General features: G+C 54.7%; 7 protein-coding genes and 1 pseudogene across 7 annotated transcripts, besides 10 other annotated features; all 8 read left to right on the forward strand.

Annotated features, from left to right (window-relative positions):
- TraAM80_07322 (DNA polymerase sigma, putative) lies at positions 1 to 407 on the forward strand (annotated as a pseudogene).
- A 36-nt stretch (positions 408 to 443) lies between these two features.
- Positions 444 to 469: a microsatellite.
- A 228-nt stretch (positions 470 to 697) lies between these two features.
- Positions 698 to 719: a microsatellite.
- Positions 720 to 903: 184 nt separating this feature from the next.
- Positions 904 to 938: a microsatellite.
- A 6-nt stretch (positions 939 to 944) lies between these two features.
- Positions 945 to 961: a microsatellite.
- Positions 962 to 1,097: 136 nt separating this feature from the next.
- On the forward strand, positions 1,098 to 1,670 carry TraAM80_07323 (centrin; the record flags this gene model as incomplete). The annotated part of the gene is made up of 1 exon (XM_029384119.1): positions 1,098 to 1,670. One exon carries the CDS (start codon positions 1,098 to 1,100, stop codon positions 1,668 to 1,670), a length of 573 nt encoding a protein of 190 aa, XP_029236025.1.
- Positions 1,671 to 1,673: 3 nt separating this feature from the next.
- Positions 1,674 to 1,705: a sequence feature (A-rich).
- A 460-nt stretch (positions 1,706 to 2,165) lies between these two features.
- Positions 2,166 to 4,817, forward strand: TraAM80_07324 (uncharacterized protein; the record flags this gene model as incomplete). Its single annotated transcript, XM_029384120.1, has 1 exon — positions 2,166 to 4,817. The coding sequence occupies one exon, from the start codon at positions 2,166 to 2,168 to the stop codon at positions 4,815 to 4,817; it is 2,652 nt and encodes an 883-aa protein (XP_029236026.1).
- Positions 4,818 to 4,902: 85 nt separating this feature from the next.
- TraAM80_07325 (uncharacterized protein) lies at positions 4,903 to 6,261 on the forward strand (the record flags this gene model as incomplete). The annotated part of the gene is made up of 1 exon (XM_029384121.1): positions 4,903 to 6,261. The coding sequence occupies one exon, from the start codon at positions 4,903 to 4,905 to the stop codon at positions 6,259 to 6,261; it is 1,359 nt and encodes a 452-aa protein (XP_029236027.1).
- Positions 6,262 to 6,784: 523 nt separating this feature from the next.
- TraAM80_07326 (vacuolar protein sorting protein 18) lies at positions 6,785 to 11,599 on the forward strand (the record flags this gene model as incomplete). The annotated part of the gene is made up of 1 exon (XM_029384122.1): positions 6,785 to 11,599. One exon carries the CDS (start codon positions 6,785 to 6,787, stop codon positions 11,597 to 11,599), a length of 4,815 nt encoding a protein of 1,604 aa, XP_029236028.1.
- Positions 11,600 to 11,655: 56 nt separating this feature from the next.
- Positions 11,656 to 11,683: a microsatellite.
- Positions 11,684 to 12,090: 407 nt separating this feature from the next.
- TraAM80_07327 (putative malonyl-CoA decarboxylase, mitochondrial precursor) lies at positions 12,091 to 14,238 on the forward strand (the record flags this gene model as incomplete). The annotated part of the gene is made up of 1 exon (XM_029384123.1): positions 12,091 to 14,238. One exon carries the CDS (start codon positions 12,091 to 12,093, stop codon positions 14,236 to 14,238), a length of 2,148 nt encoding a protein of 715 aa, XP_029236029.1.
- A 47-nt stretch (positions 14,239 to 14,285) lies between these two features.
- Positions 14,286 to 14,316: a microsatellite.
- Positions 14,317 to 14,430: 114 nt separating this feature from the next.
- Positions 14,431 to 14,456: a microsatellite.
- An 11-nt stretch (positions 14,457 to 14,467) lies between these two features.
- Positions 14,468 to 14,507: a microsatellite.
- Positions 14,508 to 14,536: 29 nt separating this feature from the next.
- Positions 14,537 to 16,426, forward strand: TraAM80_07328 (uncharacterized protein; the record flags this gene model as incomplete). Its single annotated transcript, XM_029384124.1, has 1 exon — positions 14,537 to 16,426. One exon carries the CDS (start codon positions 14,537 to 14,539, stop codon positions 16,424 to 16,426), a length of 1,890 nt encoding a protein of 629 aa, XP_029236030.1.
- Positions 16,427 to 16,481: 55 nt separating this feature from the next.
- On the forward strand, positions 16,482 to 22,691 carry TraAM80_07329 (uncharacterized protein; the record flags this gene model as incomplete). Its single annotated transcript, XM_029384125.1, has 1 exon — positions 16,482 to 22,691. The coding sequence occupies one exon, from the start codon at positions 16,482 to 16,484 to the stop codon at positions 22,689 to 22,691; it is 6,210 nt and encodes a 2,069-aa protein (XP_029236031.1).
- Positions 22,692 to 22,959: 268 nt separating this feature from the next.
- Positions 22,960 to 23,061: a sequence feature (A-rich).

The raw sequence follows: 23,061 nt of genomic DNA on the forward strand, positions 1-23,061 counted from the left end.
GTTTGATGCACCGGTAGGCACCGCACAAGACTCTCACCGGATGCCACGGAAATTGCGCGAGCCCCACGCTGCTTTCACGCATCCTGCACGTGGACGTGCCTAGTGTCGCGCGACGCCAGTCGATTGCAGCCGCGTATGAGGCCCTTGTGCAGGATCCGGCTCAAAAGGAAAAGCTCCTGGCGGCGGTGGCAGCCGGAAACAGGGAGGAAATGCTTGCACTGCAAAAGGCTCGGCTGCATGAGGAGTCGTTGTTAAAGGGAAAGACAAAAACCGGGGGACAGAAGCGCAGTCGCAGTGACTCCAGCAGCAGCAGTAGCGGCAGCAGCAGCGGCGGAGGTAGTGTTACCACCTCGAGCAGCACGTCGTCGAATGGTAGTTCGGTTCGTGTGGTTTCCCGTCGTTTTCGTCATTGATGTTCTTGTGTTGGAGGTTGTGCCGTCCTCTTTTTTTGTTTTTTGTTTTTTCTTTTGAGGCAAAAGAGGCGAGAAATACTGAAAACAAAGCATGAAAAAAAGGGCGGGAAATGAAACGAGCTGGAGATCTAGCGGGATGGAGTGAAAAAGAGAGAGAACCATGGCGGAAGGTGTGTGTGTGTGTACGAGTGCGGGCCCAAGGCGAAACTCGCCCTGCGCGTCTTGTCACTCACGAGTAAGGGTGACGATAATGACGACGATGGAGCTGCCGCTACTATCGCTACTGATGTTGTTGTTGTTGATGTTAATGCCGACTGAAACATAAAAAGAAAATGGGGCGGTAGAAAGAAGAATAAGATGCTTGCGAGGAGAAAGCCTGTTTTTTTGTGTTTGCTCTTCCCTGCTTGCCCTCTTTGGCTGTCTCTCTTCTTCCCGCCACCTCCTTTCTCTCTCTTTCTCTTGACGGGGGTGCGCATTCGTAAACAACATACGTGTGCGCGTGCGTGTGGGCATGTGTGTCGGTGCCGCTTGCCCCCCCCCCCCCCCCCTGCAAGTGTTGTTTGCTTCATTGTCGCTTGTGGCTTGACTCCGGTGGTCTGGCCGCATCTGCGCCTCTTTCTTTTTTTTTATGTGTTGGTTACGTAGCGATCACTTGCTGATAGTTAAAAAAAAAAAACTAACAAAATGAGTAGTTCCGCTCGGCAGATGACGCCTCCGAGCACGAGCCCCCAACAACCACGGGGCTCCAACAAGAACAACTCTGTGGTGGAGCTGACGGAGGATCAGCAGCAGGAGATAAAGGAGGCCTTTGACCTCTTTGACACGGACGGCAGCGGAACCATCGATGCGAAGGAGCTGAAGGTCGCCATGCGGGCGCTTGGCTTTGAACCCCGCAAGGATGAAGTGCGCCACCTGCTAATGTCTATCGCCGATGAGCGCGGGGGATTGGGGGCTGACGCTGCCGCTGCCGGTGCGGAGCCGCTGGCGGTTGGCTTTGCGGACTTCATGGAGCTCATGGCGCGCAAAATGACGGAGCGCGACTCGCGCGAGGAGATGCTGAAGGCATTTCACCTCTTTGACAGCGACAAGACGGGGAAGATCTCGTTTAAGAACCTGAAGCGCGTGGCGCAGGAGCTCGGCGAGAACATGACGGACGCGGAGCTGCAGGAGATGATAGACGAGGCCGACCGCGATGGTGACGGGGAGGTGAGCGAGGACGAATTTCTCCGCGTGATGAAGAAGACATCGCTTTACTAACAGAACAGGAAAAGTAAAAGGAAAAGAGAAAGAAAGCGCGAGGGAGGCGACACGGGCTGAGTTTAGACCCAATAAAGCAAGTAGGAAAAAAACATAACTAGTCCTGTCCAGACGAGTGCAGATACAATATGTGAAGATAGTGAAAAATGACGTTGCGAGGGGAGTGCGTATTTGTGTGAGTGCGTAGCCGTGGGACAACATGTGTCTTCTCTATCATGTACAAGCACTCATGCATGCACACCGGCATATCTGCCCAAAGTGGATATATATATATATAAATTATTCAAAACTTTTTCGTGTGGTGTTGCGCTCTGTTACTGGTTTTACCCTTTTTTTTTATCTTGTTTGCCATGCCTTGACTGTCTCCTTCCCTCTCTCTCTTGTTAGGAGTGCCTCGCGCCTTTCGGTGTGTGCCGTGCGAGGACAAAGGACGCACACGCATAAAAACAAAAAAAAAGAGGCGGCCCAGGAGGTGGCAGGGTGCGTGGGGAATACATGCGGAACGGGTCCCAGCAGTGGGACCCGGGCGTTGCGTTGGGTCTGCAGAGAGGCGACTGGTGTCATGCCTTCCCGGCCTTCTCTCGGATGCTGTGCGGTGATGATGTGTCCGCTAGGCCGACGACGGCGGTGGCGCCAGCGGCAGCGGCGATAACACCGACGGTGGCCTCTTTGTTGATGCCGTCCATGGTGTGCTCCTCCAGTTCCTGTGACACCGTTAACGCGTCGATGGTGGCAAGCAGTAGGGAGGATGGTGGTGGTGGTGGAATGGACGTTGCCGGGAAGGACGCCGGAGCCGTCTTCCAAGAGAAGATACGATTGCTGAGGAAATCCATGCAGGAGCAGCGGGCTGCCCGTGAGCAGCAGCGGCGGGAGTGGGATAGACACGAGCAGTTAGAAACGACGCAGCCTTCGGCGTGGGCGTGTGGCGTGCCGCTGAAAGGCGACGGCAGCGTTGTTGGGCCGGGCTGTCAAGCCCGTAGGAACGAGATGAGAGATGCGGCTGCTCAGACGCAACCAGCACCACCCCTTTTTGCTCTGCCAAATTCTTCTGCGGAGACAGGGCGCACTGCAATGTCTGAGGGAGACGATGAGGTTGCCATGAGCAGAACAACGCCGTCGCGGGGAAATGAGCGTCTAGATGCGGGTAAGGACGAGACCGATGCGATGGATTTGTCGACGTCACCGGTTGTCGTTGTCGTGGTGGACGAGTCGCCACACGCGGTGGAGCACCGCGACAGCGCCGTCACGACAGCGAAGGGTGCCGCTTTCTCATCTCCCGTGGATGCCCAAAGTCGTGCCGTGGCTGTTCCTCACGGGGATGATGGAGACGGGAGCGAGGCCGGGCGTGATGATGCTGTACACGGCACGAGAGCGGAGAAGAAACGAACAATTGGACGAATTCTTCAAGGTGTTGGTGCCACGATTCAAGCAGTCGAAGTATCACAGTCTTCGACGCCCCGCTCGACAAAACACCGCCAGCACCACACGCTTGTATCACCGCTTGTAACAGCAGACGTTGCAATGGGAAAAAAGTTCTCTGCATCGCACGGTGTTGATGGGCCGGTGGGAGGGGCGAGGAGGCGCCAGGCGATAAGGAAGCAGGTTACTGCGATTCACACCCTTCGTGCTCCCTCGGAGAGCAGCACGAGTCGGCTGAGCATCCAACGTTGCACACATGAAACAAGTTTGCAGTCGTTATCCCCGCCTTCCGATACTGAAACGAAGCAGCTGTCGGGAAACAGCGACGAGGGCGAGGAGGAGTGGGCGCCACGGAGGTCCACGCGGAGAAGTGCCGCTCTCGAAGACGAGCTTGAAAGACTGACAGAAGCGGGGACAGGCGGGACTCATGCCCTTTTTCGTGGTACTCCCTCTGTGAGTTCTGAAAACACAAATACGCGACCGGTGCGAGTGAATCGTGGAAGGAGCGTAACGCGAGGCGCAGCTGCAGCAGAAGCGGCGTTGCTTACAGGCAGCCGGATGAATGACTGCACGGGTGCTTTTACGGCATTGCGGAGTTGCTCTCCCAACCTCATGCGGACGTTGGTGAAGGAGGATGTGGAGCGTGTGACATCCACATCAGCGCATTCCCGTTCATCTTGCGGTGTAGGTGAGATAAGTCAGCGCCGCACGACCGGCGAAGGCAGTGCAGCGGCACGTCAACGTCGGTGTCTGCTTCGTCAGATCCGCCTAATTGATGCCGAGATTCACCGGATGGAGCAACTGCCATGGTTTAAGTCGCTGCGCACAGCTTCTGCCTCAGCGAACACGCTTAGGAGGGAGAAGTCCAGACTGCTGGCGCTGCGAACGCGGTACAAATGGGAGTTGGAGCGGGTGGCAGAACGGGGGGAAGTGCGACAAACCGGGCCACCACCGCCACCGCCACTACCAGCAAAGCCATATTCATTACTTCCATCGTCCAGGCGGCGTTCACAGGAGGAGTCTCCTGCGTTGCCTCGTCATGGACCATCCGTTTATGAATCCGTCTTGCAACAGCAAGGGCGGCAACGACAGCAACACGCGAGGAACCTGCTTCACACAAGTCAAATGACTGTGAAACAGATGACATTGCGGCCCACTGCAGGTGGACCTAGTGCAGGCCGCAGAAATACATCGATTAAGGGCAATGACCTTCCACCAACGGCGGGTGCTTCAGTGAATGCCAGGCCGCATGCGAATTGCGGCCTCTCAGGGGAGCATCTCAGTCTTCCCCGGGGGTCCATCACTACGAGGAATAGCGATAAGTTCCATGTGGTGAATAACCACCGCACAAATAATAGAGTTGGGTGCCGTAGGTCTCTTTCTATTGATGCAGAGAGAATGGCGGCTCTGTATGCTCGCAGTGCATCATCGTCGCAGTCAACGTGGCGCGATGGAACACCAACACGGGAACCGATGGGAAGCGTGTCACGGCGTAGCAATTCCTACGTGGCGAGTAGTGGCGCTAGCGTTCATGAGAAGAACAAGGAGGTCCCATTGTACTGGAGGCTGACACAAGTTAGACGAGATTTGGATGCCCACAACAGCAGCAACGTACGCGATATGAGCGGGTTTCGATCAAGTTGTGGGTCCGCTTCGCCGTCACCCGTTCGTATAATGAGGCCGCTTCAGGTGCATAGTCGCGGCCGCGACTTCTGGCGAGTGGGATGAGGCGGATCTTTGCGCCGACGTTGCCGCGGAGCAGTACTACTGCGCGGAGTATGGCGAGGAGGACGCCGTAGAGGAGCCAAGGGGCATGACATACAAAACTGGAGTGGCGAAAGGCCGTGGGAATCCACGACAGCACCCTTCAGCGAAGTTCATTACGCAGGGTTCACAGGGGCAACTCTTGGGACGGTCACGTACCCGTTTTGCCGCACGGTTGGAGAGGAAGCCGGCTGGTCTACGGTCTCCTGGACGAAGAGCCACCCACAACCGCTCCGACTTGTGCTACCGCCTTCGTACCCCAACGCCGCACGAAGTTTCCACTGATAATAAATCAAAACGTCTATATTTTTGTCAGGATTCCACTGTCCACACTAATGGATCTGGATTTGTCAATGCGGTGCCGCAGCGCGTGAAAACAGCGTCAGAGGTCAAGGTTGGCTCAAAGCGAGAGGAAAAACACGGACGAGTCGTTGGAAACGTTGGTCCGCAGACGCAACGTGAGGGAAATCCTGTGTTGCATGGGCCATCGTTGGAGGGGCGACTGAGCCAGTCGCAGGACCATTGGCGCAGTTGCCCTGCAGGTATTCACATTCACACTGACGCGGTTAGCCACGTGGGTGCATCAAGGGTGCCACCCCCGCCACCAGAAGCATTATTATCACCAATCTTACCTGTAGCGGCCCGGTCCTCTCGCTCGCGTTCACGTCAAGAAGTGGAGAAGGATGAGGATTCACCGTGTGCTGTGCGGCACTATAACTCGAATGGTGCGATGAACCTGAGAGGGGGACAATCGCACCGAAGGCGACAGCAGCTTCAGACGACGGAGCGGAAGACCCCTCCGCGGGATCATCAACGCCAGCAGCAGGAACAACAACAAATAGAGAGTGCTTCAAGACTGTCCGAGATTCATGTATCCCCGTTAACAGAGTGCAGCCCCGTTTCTGCTGTTGCCAGTGGTGGTGGTGGCGGAGGTGAGAGATCCCCTATTGCGACTTTGCTGTACAGAGCCACGCCATATTCCGCAGGGTCGTCCGACTGTGTGGAGCGAGAGCCTAGTCTGCGGGAGGTGATGACGGAGCATCAGCGTCGTACCTCTTTAAACCGGGGCGCATCACTGCCTTCCCAGCAGGAGAGGTCCATCCTCCATGCGGGTTTCAGCGGGAATGCATTAGCTGTGACGTCACCACAATCCGCTTTTTTCTCTAAGTCACACCGTCTTTTTGGTGATGATCGGACGAATACATCATGCTCCTCATCGGGCGCCGCATCACTGCACACCACACGAAGGGCCGGCGCCGGTGGTATCATGCTGCATCAGCTTTTTGGGCATGAACAACGCCCCATTTTTTCTTCACCGGCGAATATAATGAGTGATGGGGATGAGGCGAGGAGCTCGACCGACGTTCTACTGAGTCGCATTAAGGAAATGCGGGCTCAGATGAAGTGAATGCCGGAAGGCTGCCTGTAGGCAGCGTGTCACTTAGAGTAGATACATGCATACATATAAGACGCCTGCATCGGCTGTGCGAGTCTACACAAGAGGGCCACTGCAGGGCCTGTGTTGAAGTATAATTTCACTGCTTGCTGTAGACATTCTTATTTGCTTTTAGGCACCTTCTATCACTGCGGGGGCACATGCATTTTACCGCTGCTTTAGATGCAACATATATAAGAGCAGAAACACGCTCAACTGTGAGATGAAGAAAACTTTTTTTTTTTGTTTTTGAAGGAAAAAAAATGAGTCTTCTTTTTATTTTATTTCAGCTGGTTGTGTTATTTTCCTGGAAGTGTTTTTTTTTGTTTTTGATGACATGAACCTCTGCTGTGCCGCAAGACGCTCCTCTGACTGGATGTATTGCTTCTTTCCCACCGTGCCGGTACGCGTTTTTCCTTTTTTAAAAATAATAATATTTTTTTTTTTGTTATTAGAAGCATTACCATACGTACTCCCAGTAGGCGGGAAGTTGTTGATGTATGTGGCATCGGAGAAAGTTGCGTGGTTTGATCCCGCCCTGCTGCGATTGGGACAGGTGACATCGTCCATCGATGGCTCCGTGGAGGTGCGGGAGGTTGTCAGAGCGGTGATGCGCCGACGCTTTGAGGAGGAGACGCTAACCGATTGTGCGCTTAACAGCGGCAGTGTACACGCCGCCGTGAGGGAGTTTTACAATATCACAGAGAAGCAGCGCGGGGCGGCGGCGGCCATTGGGTGCCGCGTAGAACGCCCGGCGTGCCCCATTGACCACAGCGTGGAACCACTTGCACACGTTGTCGTGGCTGGCGGCACGTACGCCGCGGTAACAGAGCCAGTGCCACAACGTTTATACTTTTTTGACCAGCATAACGACATTGCCATCAGTTGCCTGAAGCTCGCATGTGGCGGAAGGATGTCGGAGGAAATATCGACTGCCGACAATTTTTTTATTGACGAACGCGATGTCGTTGCAGCGCTTTTTCTTGAACCACGGGGAAACTTTTGCGTGGTACGGTGGCGATCAGGGAGGGCAGCCTACTACCACATTCCCCGCCGAAGCTCTGGGCATTCGCATGATTATTACCATTGTCATAGTCTTCAGTCAGAGGGATGGCCAGCAGAGGTCATGAAGAGTGGCGAGGAGGAGGAACGGCTGGAAAGTGACATGATGCCGCGGCGATTTCCGCTGCAGTTTCGTGCAAATGTTACAGGCATGACGCGGCCGTTTTACGTGGAGTGCATTGCGTGGGACATGAACAACACAAGTGACGCAACAACAGGTGACATTATTCTTGGCTCCAGTAGTGGTGGCATTCTTCTTGCATGTCGGCTGGAGACGCATGGTATCGTTGCGGCGCGTAAGTTGTACCAATTCCCACAGCCGTACAGCAGTTACCCCATTGATAGCGTGGCGTACATGACGGATTTACAGTCACCTGAGCATCCACATCGTCATGTCGTGTTGATTGCTCAAAATACTCGTCTGTTTGTTTTTTCTTCACTGTGGGGGCAGGGCAGCTCACTTGAGGCGGCGTTTGATACAAGTCTACTAGACTGCAAGAACGTTGTGTCGCACTTCACCACGGCGTTTCCGTGTGCGGCGTCATTGCCGTTAAGTGGTGGAGTGAGTAGTAGTAGTGGTAGTGGTGGTGGTGGTGGTGGTCTGATGAACTACATCAGCGTCAGCAACGGGGCGACCACTACTACTGCGACTGCCACCATCCCTTTCTCGGTTTTCTCTTCTTCTGCTTCAGTTGGATGCCGGCACAGGGCACTCTCGAGCACCGTCGCTCCCGCGGACGCATCCGTCTTGCATGCGACTCCAGAGGCTTTGAGGCCGCGGCTTCTCTCATGTGTGGTTATTTTGGACAGTCGAGAGTTGCTACCCACTTTGCCATCCGCATTGCGTGTGACACCAGCTGGCGGACGAGGGGGTGCGAGTAGGCGTGGTGAGACTGAGGCGAATGCTCTACCCACGGTTGCCACGGACAAACTTCCACCGGTTTTTTTTTGGCAGTACGGTGACACGCTAACACATGGCGTTATCCTTTTGACAGATTTGGCGAGGATGGCAGGGGTGGAGGCGTCTCAGGCAACCACACATACTTCCACTTCGCTGCACAAACACGAGGGGTGTTGCTCTCCAGCAGTGCGTTCACCTGGCCTCACGTCATCGTTCAACACTCGCTTGCCGTTGAACGTGTGGCAAAGTCTATTGCCCGTTGGCATCCTTAGTGTTGTGAGCCTGGCGCGGCTTATGCAGGACCTCTCCGCGTTGCTACAGTCACAGCAGGGCGGTACACAGCGACCACCCATGTTTCGTCGTATGCCTGTGGGAGCAGACAAAAATGCGACAGATGCATGCACACCACCACGACCGCTTGGCTTGGGCGACGTTGAACGACTCTTGATGCTCCGTCACGGTGGGCGTCATGGAGTTGGGGGACGCTTTACGTTGCCCAGTCTTACAACACCTCCCTTGAAGAGAAACCCAGGTTTTGCCTCAAAGGGCGAGGAACTCCGACCTAGTGAGGGGGAACTTCAGACTGCTGAGAAACTCGTTTCTGTTGCGATGGGGTATGGCCATGTCGTGCTCACCACAACACGCGCCGTGTACGTCTTTTGTCACCTCGCGGCATTGCCGTTGCCGCAGGAGGCGTTTCAATGGAAGAGTGCGCTTGTATTTACCCAAGAGCTTGTGGCTCCAGCGATGAGAAACACGGCTACAGGAACCCGAGGGGATGGCGTTGTGACGGTCTTCTGTTCGCATGACGCGGGCTGCTCGCAGGTATTTCACTTGTGTGCCGCGTCGTATATTTTCGATCTGAGACTTTGCCGTCGTCGTTGCCGTGCGCAGTACGTGGCTCAGCTGGTGGATGCCGTCAATCATGTCGGCACCGGCACTGTCCAGAGGGGCTCCGCTGATAAGGACGAGCTGGAGAGCACACACGGATGCGAGGCACGAACGACGGGGCTGGACCGTCAGCAAATGACGTTACCGCAACTGCATTCCTGGCGAAACCGATTCTTGTCCCAGCCGAGAACTGCCCTCTCTACGACGTCAGGCGTGAGCCCTCCGTCAACTCCCATGTCAGCTATTTATTTCGGCAGCGGCGGCGGCGGATTGCGTTTACCGTTGCTTTCTACGTTGTCTCAACAGCCCTCGGGCTACAGCAACGACGAGCTTCGCTTTGAGGAGTGGATTTGGACACACAGCGACAGGGCAGTGAATATTCCGCACATTGGGGCACTGGGTGGACACGTGACAACGGGACTCCGCACGATGGAGCATTACGACACGGACTGTTTGTACGGTATGGCACTGCGCCTTGCTGTTTCCGCCCCTTCGGAGGAAGAAAGGCGCGAATTGCTGCCACGGATTCGTCACGCATACGCCACACGGTTGTTTCGCCAAGGTCGTTTTCTTGAGGCGGCGGCGCAGCACGGGTTGGCGATGGAGGGGCCGCCTTATTTGAATACCCTGCTGCTGGAGTTTTCAGGCGTGGCGGTAGATGATATGGAACCGCTCATCCTTGTGCTACTCCTGCGGCTGCGCGGGTACGCGCGGCGGAAATCGGGCCTTACGGCCTACAGTGTGGAGGTGGGTTGCCTCGCAACGTGGCTTGTCTCCCTTCTCCTCGAGCGCTGCAATCAAATTGGGAAGGAGCAACATGGTGACAGGGACGTTTCTGTCTTGTCTGCGTCGGTTGCCATGACTGAGGCCAACGCACCAGTGGCTGTGGGTGCGGCGGAGGCAGTTGGAGTGCACCGACGCTCCCTCGCGATGACGGCATATCTTCGCCGCAAGTACGATTTGATTAATCCCCGGCAGCTGCTGGAGGACATTTTCACACAGTACGGTGCCCTTGTAAGTTGGCAAGCAATTTGCACATCTATCTTTGGCATAGCGAGCGGCGAGCTGGCGATTTCAATTTGCAGTCGATTAGGTCATCACGGGGAGGTGTTGTCGCGCCTTTTCCTGCAGCAAGAACAGCCATTGGAGGGACTTGTACACCTTGAGCGGCATATGCTTGGAGGCCATGGTTCTGCCACTGTGGCAACAACAACGTTCCCACAGGGGGATTCATGCATTTCGCTACAGGAATCATTAAAAGCGTATTGGTTGCAGTATGCATCACTACTCATGCGTTGGTGCCCATGCCGTTTTGTGCGTCGCGGACTTATTCCGTTTGGCTCAGAGTTGGGGTTAACGCCCATGCAGATCATTCCAGCGTTGCTACTGTATGATCCAAGACGTAATGAGACTGTGTTTGAAGCAGAAGGGGCTGCAGAGGCGGTGCTGCAGCGACATGTTATTGAGGACTCTTTATTAGCTGAAGAACGAGCCCGTGCGAGCTGCCACGCCGCCCAACTGTACCTGGAGCATGTGATTTACACAGAGGGTTACACAAACGAATGTCTTTTAAATTTGTTATTGTACTTTACGGCAAGAGACGGGGACGATGGCGCATTGACCCGTTTTTTTACCGAGTTGCGTGCGAACGCCACGGCGCATCGACTAGAGATATCATATGCCTATCGTGTGTGTCGTCAGTTTCGGAGGCAGGTGGGGTGTGCCTGGACCTGCTTCATTGCTGGGCGCTACGCGGAGGCGGTAAGGCTGGCAATGAAACTGCGAACGGAGGCGCTTGCCATACATTTTATTCGTAGTATCAAAGGTGACGAGGAGAAGGAGCTTCGTCACACACTGTGGAAGCGGCTTGCCACCACGGCAGCTAGAAACAGAAGTGGGGGTTCCATACGTGCCCTGCAGCTTATCGCCGAAAGTGAGGGGGACCTGGACGCCAGTGATGTGTTGCCGCATCTTTCCGGCGACGTGATGATGCAGGATTTTCGTGAGGAACTTCTCACAAGTGTCTCAATGTTTAGTAACACTCTGCGAGACATCAAGCAGATAATTGAGGTATCATTGAATGATGTAGCGGCTCTAAAACGAGAAACAGAGGCGATTGGGCAACGTCCCTTGACAGTACCGTCATCGCAGCGCTGTGCGGGATGTGGAAAGACCGCATTAACACGCGTATTTGTGGCATTTAAGAAATGTCGACATGTGTACCATAAAACGTGTTTTGACGCCGCTCGTACAAACATGGAGGAACAACTATGCACTTTGAAGGAGGCGTCCGCCCTGCCGTCGTTGCATGCGGAAGAAGAGATGCGGTGCATCACTCTTGCAGAGGTGGAGTTGGAGTGCTTGTTGTGCAGCCCCAGGTACCTGCAACTGTGGCTGACAGTTCCATTATCGTATATTAGCAGTAACACAGCGGGTGGTTCACTAATACTGCCGTAGCTGCATGCTCATTTCCTTCCCTATTATTTATATATATATATCTCACGCATACACGCACAGACAGACATACAGACAGACGCAGACTTTTTCTCTCTGGGAAAGAGAGAGAGGGAGAGTGACGGAGCGTCCTCTAAGAGACAAGGAAAGATAATGTGGACATGTGCATGTGAGTGGGGAGTTTGCATTGGGGGAGGCTGGGATAGTTATTATTCATGCTTTTGTTTTGTTTGACATCGCACAGTTGATGCTATTAACTGCGTGCGATTATTTAAAAGAAGTTCTTGGGGCTGTTATTTACAACCATGAAACGGAGGCGGGAAGAACAAAAAAAAAACTCCTTCCATCGCGCTGTGCTTTTCTTTTGTCTGTTCACCGATGTGGGGACTCTTCAAGAATCATTTTTTTTTTTTTTGGAGGGGCGGGGACGCATAACAAGTGCGGCACGAGGAGTAAGAAGAGATTGGGGGGAGAACAAAACCAGGGGGCAGCACATGTCGCTGCAAACTTGCTTTGCCCGGCGCGGGAGCATCAGGAGCGGGTCGCTTTTTACCTGCTTCTTCGCGCGGTGCGTCGTCCAGCATGCGCGGCGTCTGCATGGGACGCAGCCCACACCGTGGCAGTCTGAGGATCGCGTGGCAAGCTGGTGCTGCAGGCTGTGGGGCCTCAAACAGAGCCGCGGCTGTGATTCCACGCCAACATCGTTGCCGCCCTCAACTCGTTCATCGATGCCGTCCCGTGCCGGCCCCACTCGGGGGCTGTTGGGTGAGGTGTTGAGTCAGACGGGGCTGGCGGAGGAGCTCAAGGCGGTGATGGTGGGGGAAAAGGGGCGGCTGCCAGACTCCGTTGTGGAGTCGGTGTGGGACGTGTATGACTCCATTATTCCCCCTGTCGTGGCCTCCGACATCGCCCGGCTTGTGACACCCACACAAGAAGAAAAGTTTTTCGAGTTTGTGGGTCTTTTAGCGGAACTTGATATCAACCTCGCGGGCCTTAAGGCTGAGACAGAGAAACTGACCCGGTGCATTGATGCCGTTGAGACGCTTCTGGCGGACGTGCAACAGGGCGAAGCGAAGGATGGGACCGGCGAAGGTGCTGGTGGTGCAGCGGTATCCGATGCGGCGGCGCTGTCGGAAAAATTAGTGACGGCAAAGAACGACTTGCTGCGGCAGTGCGTTGCGATACGAGACGCAGGGTCGCCGGTGCTTTACCTCTGGCTGAGGCAGAGTGCGTCGTTGGAACGTGGGATGCCGCGGCTAATGGACTTGCGGCGTTGCGTCACTTATTTCAAGGGCCGATGCCGTGAACGCCTCGCGGCTCTGCAGGCCCAGACGGAGTCAGGGGGTCCAAACCCTTCCCTGCCCGAAGTGATTACAGCGAGAGGGGAGCATATTGAGCTTTGGATCGTGCGGCAGCGTCATGTGTCTTGGATAGATGGGGCGTTGGAGTTTTTGTTCAGCGATTTCTTTGCGAAGGAGTGGCTGGTGATGGAGGAGTTGACGTGGCACTCCACCCCGCCGTCGTTGCTGGAGCAGGTGATTGCCGCAGAGACGGTGCATCCTTTTGTTAACGGCCTGGCCGACATGAAGAAGCGGCTGCAGCCGACCAACAATCGCCACCTGTTTGCCTTTTTTCATCCTGCGGTGGTGGAGGAGCCGTTGATCGCCGTGCAGGTGGCTCTGACGCACGGCATTGTTGGTTCCGTGGATCGTATTCTGGGACGACCGTCACCTCTTGACAGGCCGAAGCGGGGAACGGGAGGCGCATGCAGTGATGACATGCGTGATCATGGCACTAGCGGCGGTGAGGTGGACACGGCCATATTTTACAGCATCAACTCTGCCCAGTCCGCATTGCGGGGCATCAGTCTTGGAAATTTGCTAATTAAGCGTGTGGTGCGAGAGATTGAGGCGGGGCTCAATGCGAAGCGGTATGCTAAGAATTTGTCGCCCATCACAACCTTCTCCACACTCTCGCCTATTCCTGGCTACATGTCATGGCTGAGCACGGAGGTGGCCAAGCTGCAGCGGCACGTAATGCGGCGTCCTGACCGTTTTTCGGTGGGTTGCTTAAAGTTTGCCACGCATCGCATTTTTGGTGACGCAAACAGGGATGAGGCATCTTTGTTTTCACAGCTTTCTGCGGCAGTGCTAGACTTTGTCAGGCGTCATCCTGGCGCCCACGCTGAGCTTGCCGCACAGCTGCCTTTGTCGCCTTCAAGTGACGCGGCGGGGGAGGCAAACTTGCTCACCATGCAATTTCTGCTTCGCCTCTTCCGTACCCCTAACGTTGACACAAACGACCCTCATCATGAGGGTCAAATTGCGTGGTGGGAGGACGACGACTTTGCACGCGCCATTGAGGTGCCGTTGCTGCGATCTGTGGCTCACTACCTTTACAGGGAGGAGCGGAGAGGTCGTATTCTTGACCCTGTTGGAAACTTTCACATCTCCAACGGGGCAACAATGTGGCGGCTAAATTATTTGGGCAACTGTAGCGCCGCCGGCAGCGGCGAGAGTGCCACGGTGATGGTGAACTACCTCTACGATCCAGCACGGGTGGGTGAGCATGTGAAAGCGTATGAGGTGCACCGTACGGTGCCTGTTGGGGAGAAGGTTCTGCAACACCTTGGTGTAGCGTGAGTAAGAATGTCGTACGAAATCGAGGTTGTCTTTTCCGTGGGACGCGAATATATATATATAATATATATATATATATATCGGTGTGTGTGCGTGTAGAAGAAGGAAGGCAAAAAAAGGAGGTGAAAAGGCTTGAAAGCGTTCAGTGGGGCGCTGCGTGAGTGACTGAGTAGTTTATGTGCCTGTGTGTGGGCGTTGTTTTATCTTTTTTTTTTTTTTTTGCTCCCTGCGATGCATCTGCATCTGCGTCTGTAGTACATTCTGCCTCTACAAAAACAAATAAAAAGGGACGGGGAGCGCAATGTCAGAGTCTCAGGCCACACCCGCCTTAGCTGGGGCTGAGACTGAGGTTGCTGCTATCTCCAACTCTCTCCTTACAGGTTCGGCGCTGCCAGGAGCTTCCACCTCTGCCAATTTATCCTTGGGGGATCAATTGGGGGAGGCGGAGTTACAGAACGGCTCTTTTCTCTCCACCGTGGAGGTGGATAAGCAGGCAGCTAATTCGGCACCACCGCAGGCCGCGGCGTCGCCAGTGGGCGGATCCCTTCAGCTTGCGCATGTGATTTCGTGCACGGATGTGTCAAAGAAGCGGGTAGTCGCATCGCCGCTTTCTGTGCCGGATCCTGGGAAGCCGCCGAAGTTTAGAAATAAAGGCGTGCGTGGGCTGCGATCGACGACGCACGCGCAGGGCAGGCGCCGGGATCCGAGGACGTTGTCTGTCCTGGATTTGGCGGCAGTGGATCTCGAGCAGTTACGGACCTCCTTTATCGCCCATGCGCAGGCGTTTGGAAGAAGTGATTTCCTTGACCTGTACAAAGTGGCGGGTGACGTGGCGCGGGAGATGCATTACGCGGATCGTGAGGCAGAGCGGCTGCAGCGCAGAGGGCAGGCCTCCGTCCCGCCCAGACACAGTCGACGACAAAACGACGCGCCACCGTTCTGCACAAGTCCACAAAACAGTGGAGAGGAAGGCGCGGCGGGTGACTCCACAGCATCCGTCGCGGAGGATTCCATTGCAAACCTTTCCATGAGTGGATCCTGCATTTTTGCCAAGGGGCTTTCCTCGCAAAAGGCGCGGCTATTGTCTGTTTGGCTGTACGACCACCTCGTGGTGCAGGAACTCTTCGAATTCAAGAATATGTCGTTGGATAATCCACGGGACACGCATGATGGGGTCATGATGTTATCCCCGCGCTCGTTTCTGGAGAGTGGGACGAAGGCGATGATGGTTAAACTCCGCGGCCCACCAACACCTCAACAGCTGGCGGCGTTTGACATCTTTGACGGGCTTTCCCTTCGATTGCAGGACCATACTTCGAGTGCCGCGCTGGAAGCCGCAAACATGTCGATCGAAAGCCTGTCACTTCCGTTTCCGGTGTTTGTGTACGTTCTTAGCCGAGCAGTCTTTCGCATGTGTTACCTCGACTGCTTCCCGAAAGGGACATTTTCCTCCTCGTCCTCCTCGACCACCACTACTGCAGGCGCTGCTTCCACCACCGCAGTGGCGGACATTTCTTTTACGAGTGCTGCGGATATAGTGAGAAAAGAATGCTTTACGACTGTCAGCAAAGGTAGCCACAAACATGATTCTCTTCTGCAAGAGGTCGCCAATCTTTTGGAGGAATGCAGACATGTTGTTATACGCTTTTTTGAATTGTTGGACTCGGAGCAGCAGGGCGTCATCACCTGGTCTGCCTTCACCGATCTACTGATGGAGCGGGTGGAGGTCCAGCATCGCCTCATGATGGTCAAGGAGAGCTCAGAGCTTAATGTGCGGAGCGATGCCAGGGCGCTTGACGAACACGTCTTGGAGCCCTTCCCGTCTGTGATGCAGCGACTAGGGTACGTGAGGGCGGTGATCGAGGTTCGCTACAGTCGATCGGCTATTATTGTTGAGGGGCCACATGACTTTGCCGTCTGCGACAGCGCCTACAGCAGCCTTATTCAACACAAACTGCTTGTACGCTCGGCGTATACCCTCTTTGCACACCGTAAAGGTGCCCCGGATGAGTGGGGCGCGGAACGGTGGGAGGTGGCTGCGCAGTCCGCGACAAGCGCGCATCCAGAGCGCAAACATAGTCGAAAGATTGTGCGCTACGAGGATGGCCGCGGCCATCATAATGAGACCGCCTCAAAGGTGCTGAAAAAACGTCCGGCTTGCCGACGAGAAGGGTGGCGGCGCGGAAAGTGATAGCCAGGCTGCGGGGACCACGGACGATTGCATTGATCGGCACGCCAAGCCATCGATGCAGGCTGCCCTGCAGGTGCAAGACGTCTCCCCTGAGCTACCCACAACCTTTGTAACCCTTCACAGCGATCTCCTGCTGCGGTTTTTTAACATTGAACAGCACATCTGGGTGATACCTGAGACAATTACGGTTTCCTGCTCTGAGACCATCACATCGATGGAATGGTGCCCAGCCCCTCCTGAGGGGGAGCTGACGCTGCGGTGGTACCTTTTTCTTGGCACACGCTCGGGAATTGTTTTGAAGGTTCATCTCCGGGAAATCTTACAGAATATGCTTCTTGTCACTCGTGCCCGCGGCGATGTCATAACCACGGGCATAGCGGCTATGGAGACCATACGTCTGAAGCTGAAGCCGTATATATTACAGCGTCAGAAGCTTCATGAGGAATTTGTCACCTCGCTGTCGCTGACACCCGCAGGTGTGTTGCTTTCTGCGAGCCTAGATGGCACAGTAGTTCTTAGTCGTGTGAGCCAAATGACTGTGCTGCGCTCCTTCCGGGTTGGGAACGGCGCTGGGGTGCGGTTTGCCTGCATTACACCACTGCGAAATGTAATTGTGACACTGAGTGCCTCCAATTCTCTCGCTCTGTGGGGGAACACGCATCAGAGCTCACACGTTGAGCTCCACGATCCCATTTCGCCGCACTACTTTCCCATCATTTCGGTTACAGTGGATGATGTTATGGATCAGCTGATTACGGTGGACTCCAGCGGTTACACAAAGGTATGGAGCCTGCGCACAACCCTTGCCAAGATGTCCTTCCACGCGGTCTCTCACGAGGTGTTATCCACCGTTGGTCATATGTATTTTAGTGAGAATGGTGTGCAACACAATGGTCACCGCCTCTTCGACGTGGATGAGAAAGACAAGAAACGGCCACGGCTGCTTGACGTCGGCGGTCAGCATGGAGCGGCGGCAGGCGGCTTACAAACAGCTCTTGCCACTGTGGAAGCAGCCATGAAGGCAAAACTATTTGCCCCGGCGCGTTATGTTGCCTACGATGGCCTCTCAAGGCGGCTGTTCGTTTCAGGTGCTAAAAACAACGTTGTGTGTGTCTTCGTAAGCGGGTTAACATCACTAAAGGCGCACTTTAGCCAAATTTGCCATCTTGCGGTATGTGAGCAGCATCGTAGCCTCTTAAGCACGAGTGTTGCTGACTGCCGACTGTGGAGTTACAACACGGGCACCTTGTCCCTTGGCCTGAAAGCAAACAACCCTGAATTCATCATGGTACGCATGGCCCCCGTATTTAGTGCCCGCTCGAACATCACGACGAGTGCCCAACTTGTGGCCTTTGGTGCGGAACCCGATCGTCATACACTAGACTCATGCAAGAAGCCGCCGCCCACCTTGAGTGACGTTATAAGTGCCGTGTACGCCCGGGCAGGCGCACAGAGGCGAGAGCGTAGCGCGAATGGACCAGCGTCTGCTGCCAAAATGCGACGAAATGCAGCTCCGCCGATAAGGAACAGGAGTACAGCTGGTGGGGTGTCATCCAGTAGTATAAGCGGAGCCACCAACGCTGGTATGGCGGTGGCGGTGGCTGCTTCTGCCATAGCTACTGGCGGTGTGGGCGATGCATGGAGTGGGAAGAATGTTAGTGGTGGATATGCCGGGGATGACAATTTGGTGAAGAATCAAGCCACATCGTACCGAATCCTCTGCGCCCACGTTGACCCACAAGAGCGGTACATTTTCTACGCTCTCAACAACGGTGATATTCGCGTGCATCAAAGCGATTCTGGGCGTCTGTCAAAGACGCTTGTGACGACGCCTCCCTCCACGGAACTTATTTTAACGGCGGTGGTACAATACCGGCATCTGTTTACTGCTGCTAAGCGGCACTCAGAGCAAGCCCGCAGCACCCTCAGTGACGACGCAGAGCCCTCGTTTGGGTTGACAGGCTCACAAATGCTTGTACATGAAATTGCCTTTATCCTCCATCGTCTCTTGTACCATGATGATAAGCTTGCGTTGCACCAAGAGGAGCAGCTCTCCATTCACAAGGAGGCGGTGGGGATGATGACGATGCACGAGGTACACGAGTTGGGGGTGGTGTACGCCGATGGGGTGATTCGCTTCTTCCCATTGCTGGGGAATAGCGTTCAAGCACAACGCATTATCATTCCCGAGTTTCTTGTCTCTCGGGCAATATCGTACATGCGGTTGGTGCGAAGCCTGCAAAGGAAACTGGCCAACATTTCGCAGGAATTTCTGCAGTTAGGGGATGTGGCGGAGGCTGCAGAGCCGCAATTGAATTTTATTGTGGAAGCGGACGCCGTGAGTTTTGTTACCGTGAGCAGCACACTGGGGTTCATTTGCCTTGTCCAGGTGAACGGACGCATCTCCATCATGGATATGCAAACCCCGACGGGGGTCGTGGTGCAGGTGTTTACCGTGTCGGGTGAAGTCTCGGCGGTTGCTTTCCTTGGTGCCTACCCATGTCTGGTGGTGGCAGACACGCAGGGTGTCATCAGTTTTTTCCTCGTCAAGGGTGCTTCCATGTTAAATTTGCTTGAGGACTTTTACAAATCCCTTGTTTTGCATCGACGACACCAACGATCGCAGCAACCATATGGAGTGCACCACGATAATCAAAACGATGACAGCTACAACAGCAATAGCGGCTACGCGCTGCGTATGTGGTGGCTTCGTATCCCTGGCACACCCACGGTGCTCCACTTTGACCCTGTGCACGGTGCCCTGTACATTGGCACACGGCAGGGGTACTTCTCTTCTTACCTCGTGCGGAACCTCATTGTAGCGTTTGACCTTTACCCCATCATTCACCACAGCTGTGGCAAAAAATCACATGGACCACATGTAGTCTCTGCACATCGTTACCATGACTCTAATGAACAGCGTCTGTTTAACGTGCTGCTGGTTTTCTTTGGCATTACACCGGAGCGTGTGATGCGGCACATTAACGGCGAACGCTTCGCACGCTCGGCCCAATGGTATGGCGCCAGACCTGACACGGACAACCCAGCCATATCTGCGTCATGGCAGGGGACGGATTCTACACAGTCACTGCATGTGCATTGTGTTACACCACCCGTGGCACGCTCAGAAGAAACCATAAGCAGTGGCACAAGCTCTGCAGCGATAAGGTCGTGGAAGAATTCACTTTCGTGGATCTTTGAGGCCTGTAAGGCGCTGTTTTTCCCTTCAACATCCTTCCCATCGTTTCAGGGTGCTTTTGAGGCCGTAAACCTACCGTTTGACATTCATACTGTGACACTATCGGATTTACTGATTGGAACGGCGATCCTCCGTCATGCGCTGCTGCTGATGTCAATGATGGCGACTCATTTCACTGTGACGGGGTCACCTACAAGAGGTGTGAATAACAACACCCCTGCTGGTGATAATCCTGCGGCTGTTTCACTTACCCTAAGTGATATACAACATATTCGACAATGCATCGTGGAGGAAGTTCGTTACCGCAAAGTGATGGGAGTCACTGAACATGGGCAGACCGATGTTGCGGCGGCTGTAGGTTTGCCCGAAGACCCCTACTTGGAGGAGGAGTTTGACATTGGCACGGTACGCGATAATTCGTACGTTACTCCCACTGCCATCGCTTCCAACTGGGTTGAGCTTCTCTTTCGCCGGCATGTTGTGCATGCAGCAGCTGAGTCTCCACTGTCCCTGTTATCTCCAAAGGGCATCTTGGAGCGTGCTAGGTGTGAACGCTATGAGCGTTGCAAGTTACTGCAGCTGCAGTGCGACCTGGAGCAAGATGCACAAGATGAACTTGCTGAAGGATCATGGACGTTGGCCCCACCAGCTGGACAGAACACCGCAATTACTGTTGACTGGGATGCGTTTCTGGAGGGAAATTTGACGCACCTTCTCGAGGACGACTTTCGTCGTCGCCGCGGCATGACAAACATGAGCGAGGAGGAAATGTTAAACACCGTTAACGACGGGGGTGGAGTGCGGTGCATCACAACGCGACGGAATGGCGTGGTGTTTGTCGGTAGTGCGAATGGCTCCGTTGCCGTCTGGACCCCGTACGGCGCGGCGCGGCTGCAGGAGCTGTGCCCAAGCATGCTGTTGGAGGAGAGTCTTTATCATTTGGGCAGCAGGTTAAAGGCGCGGCTGGCGCAAGAAGTGGCTCGTGTCACACGGCGTCGCCAACGTGAGGCTTACACGGCCTCGCTGCACGGCGCCAAGGGGCATGATACCATGCTGCGGAACCTAAATGTGAAGTATAAGGCAGCCATGATGAAGCGGGAGAAGATGCGGGCGGTGGCTATGCGGAACAGCGTGACTGGATTTGGCATGTCGCTTCTGGATGCAGCCTCATCTCTGCGAAGCATCATGACAATGCCCCAAAACAAATGCGGCCATTCCTCTATCCACTCACTAGTCTCCCTGGCGACAATCGATGATAAAACACAATCCCTGCTAGAGAAGGAGAAGGAAGTTCTCTTGGCATTGGTGAATAGCACACCAACTGAGGCTGCGGAGAGGGGTCTTCTAATCGAGGACTTGTACTTTTTGCCCATGCACACATCCATGTTATCCGAGCTTGAGGAGTTTGATTTGGATGCGTATGGGCTTGCTGTGGATCTGGCTTTGGCACGTCTTCAACGCGAGGTCTGCGGTGACGCCCCCATGGAGGAGGTGCTGGGTGAAACGATGGGCGGCAGCAAATGTAGCGCCGCCATGAGGGCTCGTCCCAAGAAGCCAGGTGATGAGCCCAGCCTCAGCCTTGGATCGGTGCATGCCAGCAGCTTTCGCCGCAGCAGTGGTTGGATGGCAGGAGGGGAAGCGGGGGAAGAAACGGAGCAGGAAGAGTTACACACGTTTTTACACACGGCACACGAGAAGCTGGAGGCCGCATTTTGCACAGAGGAGCTGCTGCGCATGGGTTGGGGGCAAATGTCTTCTCCAGCCAGTCTCTCTGGACGAAATTCCAGGCGTCAAAAAAGGCAAATTGGCGCATCCCTGAAGTGTCAGGAGTGGCGACGCTCCGTATTTAACCAGTACACCGCGGAGTTTGCGCAGGCCAGTAACACGTCGTGGGCAATGCCACACGAGCAAAGACTCCCCAACTACGCGCGACCTGGAAGGTGGCTAGGACCCGGCGTTATCACGGTTGCCGTTTCCACCCGAGAGGCGCGGCGGCTTAAGGGCTGTTTTAGGCTGGAACTGGAGCGCATGGCGATGGCGTCCAGTTGGCACGGTGTGGATGAGGCCATACAGAACATGGTTATGCAATGCATGGGATTGCTGGCGAACGAGTCACTCACCGGGCTTTCACGTTCTCTCATGCGTCTGGTGTCGGGGCAGGTAAGAGGTGGTTTTGTCGTTGAAAACTCATCTTTTGCAGGGGGAGAGAAGCATGAGGCGCAGCAGGCGAAATTTACCACACAGCTTATGGAGCCCCTCGTGCTTTTGTCGGCGAACCAAGAGGTTGATGAAGATGCCAAAACCAATGTATATTCCCGGCAGCATTCGGGCGATTCACACTCGACTGCAGGGCACACCTTCACTTCAAACGGGATGGAGACAACAGGGAAGCTGGAAGAGCTGAGCACCGAGGCAAAGGACCGGTTTGCCCTTTTCCTCACCGAGATTCACGGGACAGCACCATCGACTGCAGCAGGAACCTCACTGGCGGCGACGGCGGCAAATACGCCGTCCATGAGCGTTGTAACCCGCAACAATTTTCGCTGCGTGCTTGGGAAGGGGCCAAACTCCGTTGCTTCATCACACACCGATGGTGATAATGGCTACAGCGCCGCGCCCGGAGTACTGACGCAGTGGCCCCTGCACAGGAAGGATCACTCGCACCGGGCCAAACTTTCTCGGACTGGTCGCGTGACGGCGGGCCACACAGGGTCCTCATCACCGTTTAGCCCCTTGAAGTTACTTCCTTCCGTTTGCCAAGATGGTGGCAGTCTGCCTGCTGCCGCATCCAAAAACAACGTTTCTTCAGGAACTCAGATGCCTATGCGAACCGACTCGCGGGATCCGTTTGTTCCCTTCCCCTCCCCCCCGGAGGGCGCCAGGCAATCAAAGTCATCTTTAACTCCACTGGGTGATAATAGGCCTTCTTCCAACAGCATTTCGCTGCCGTCGTTAAATTTCAACGAGATGCGAGCCCTGCCAAAGGGATTGCAGAGCGATGTGCCTCCGTTCTCAAAAGTGCGACTGCAACAGTCTGCGAGCCCCCACCACACCCGACATCGCTGATAAGGATGCTGATGTGCGAGCCAACAAACAAAAATGAGGGAGAGAGAAAGGATACAGAATAAATGGACGGATTTGTTCCTTTTTGGGCGCATTTGACTCTTTAACATGTCACGCATGCAAGCGAAGAGGTGGTGGTGAGAAGCGGGGAGCACCTTGGCATGCAATTTTGGCTTCCCGACCCTCGCAGATACATTGTCTCAGTTTATTGACATCCATCTAGTCGACCACCTTTGTTTTCAGCACCGGGTGTTTATTCAATGACGGTCGTCAACAACGACAAAAGCAAAAGAAAAAAAAACACACTCAGGCAAAAAGAAAAAAAACGAACAAAAACAACAACAAACAACAAACAACAACAAACGAACAAAAA

Source organism: Trypanosoma rangeli (assembly GCF_003719475.1).
Source record: "Trypanosoma rangeli strain AM80 chromosome Unknown Tra_15.4_contig_00300, whole genome shotgun sequence".
NCBI lineage: Eukaryota > Euglenozoa > Kinetoplastea > Trypanosomatida > Trypanosomatidae > Trypanosoma > Trypanosoma rangeli.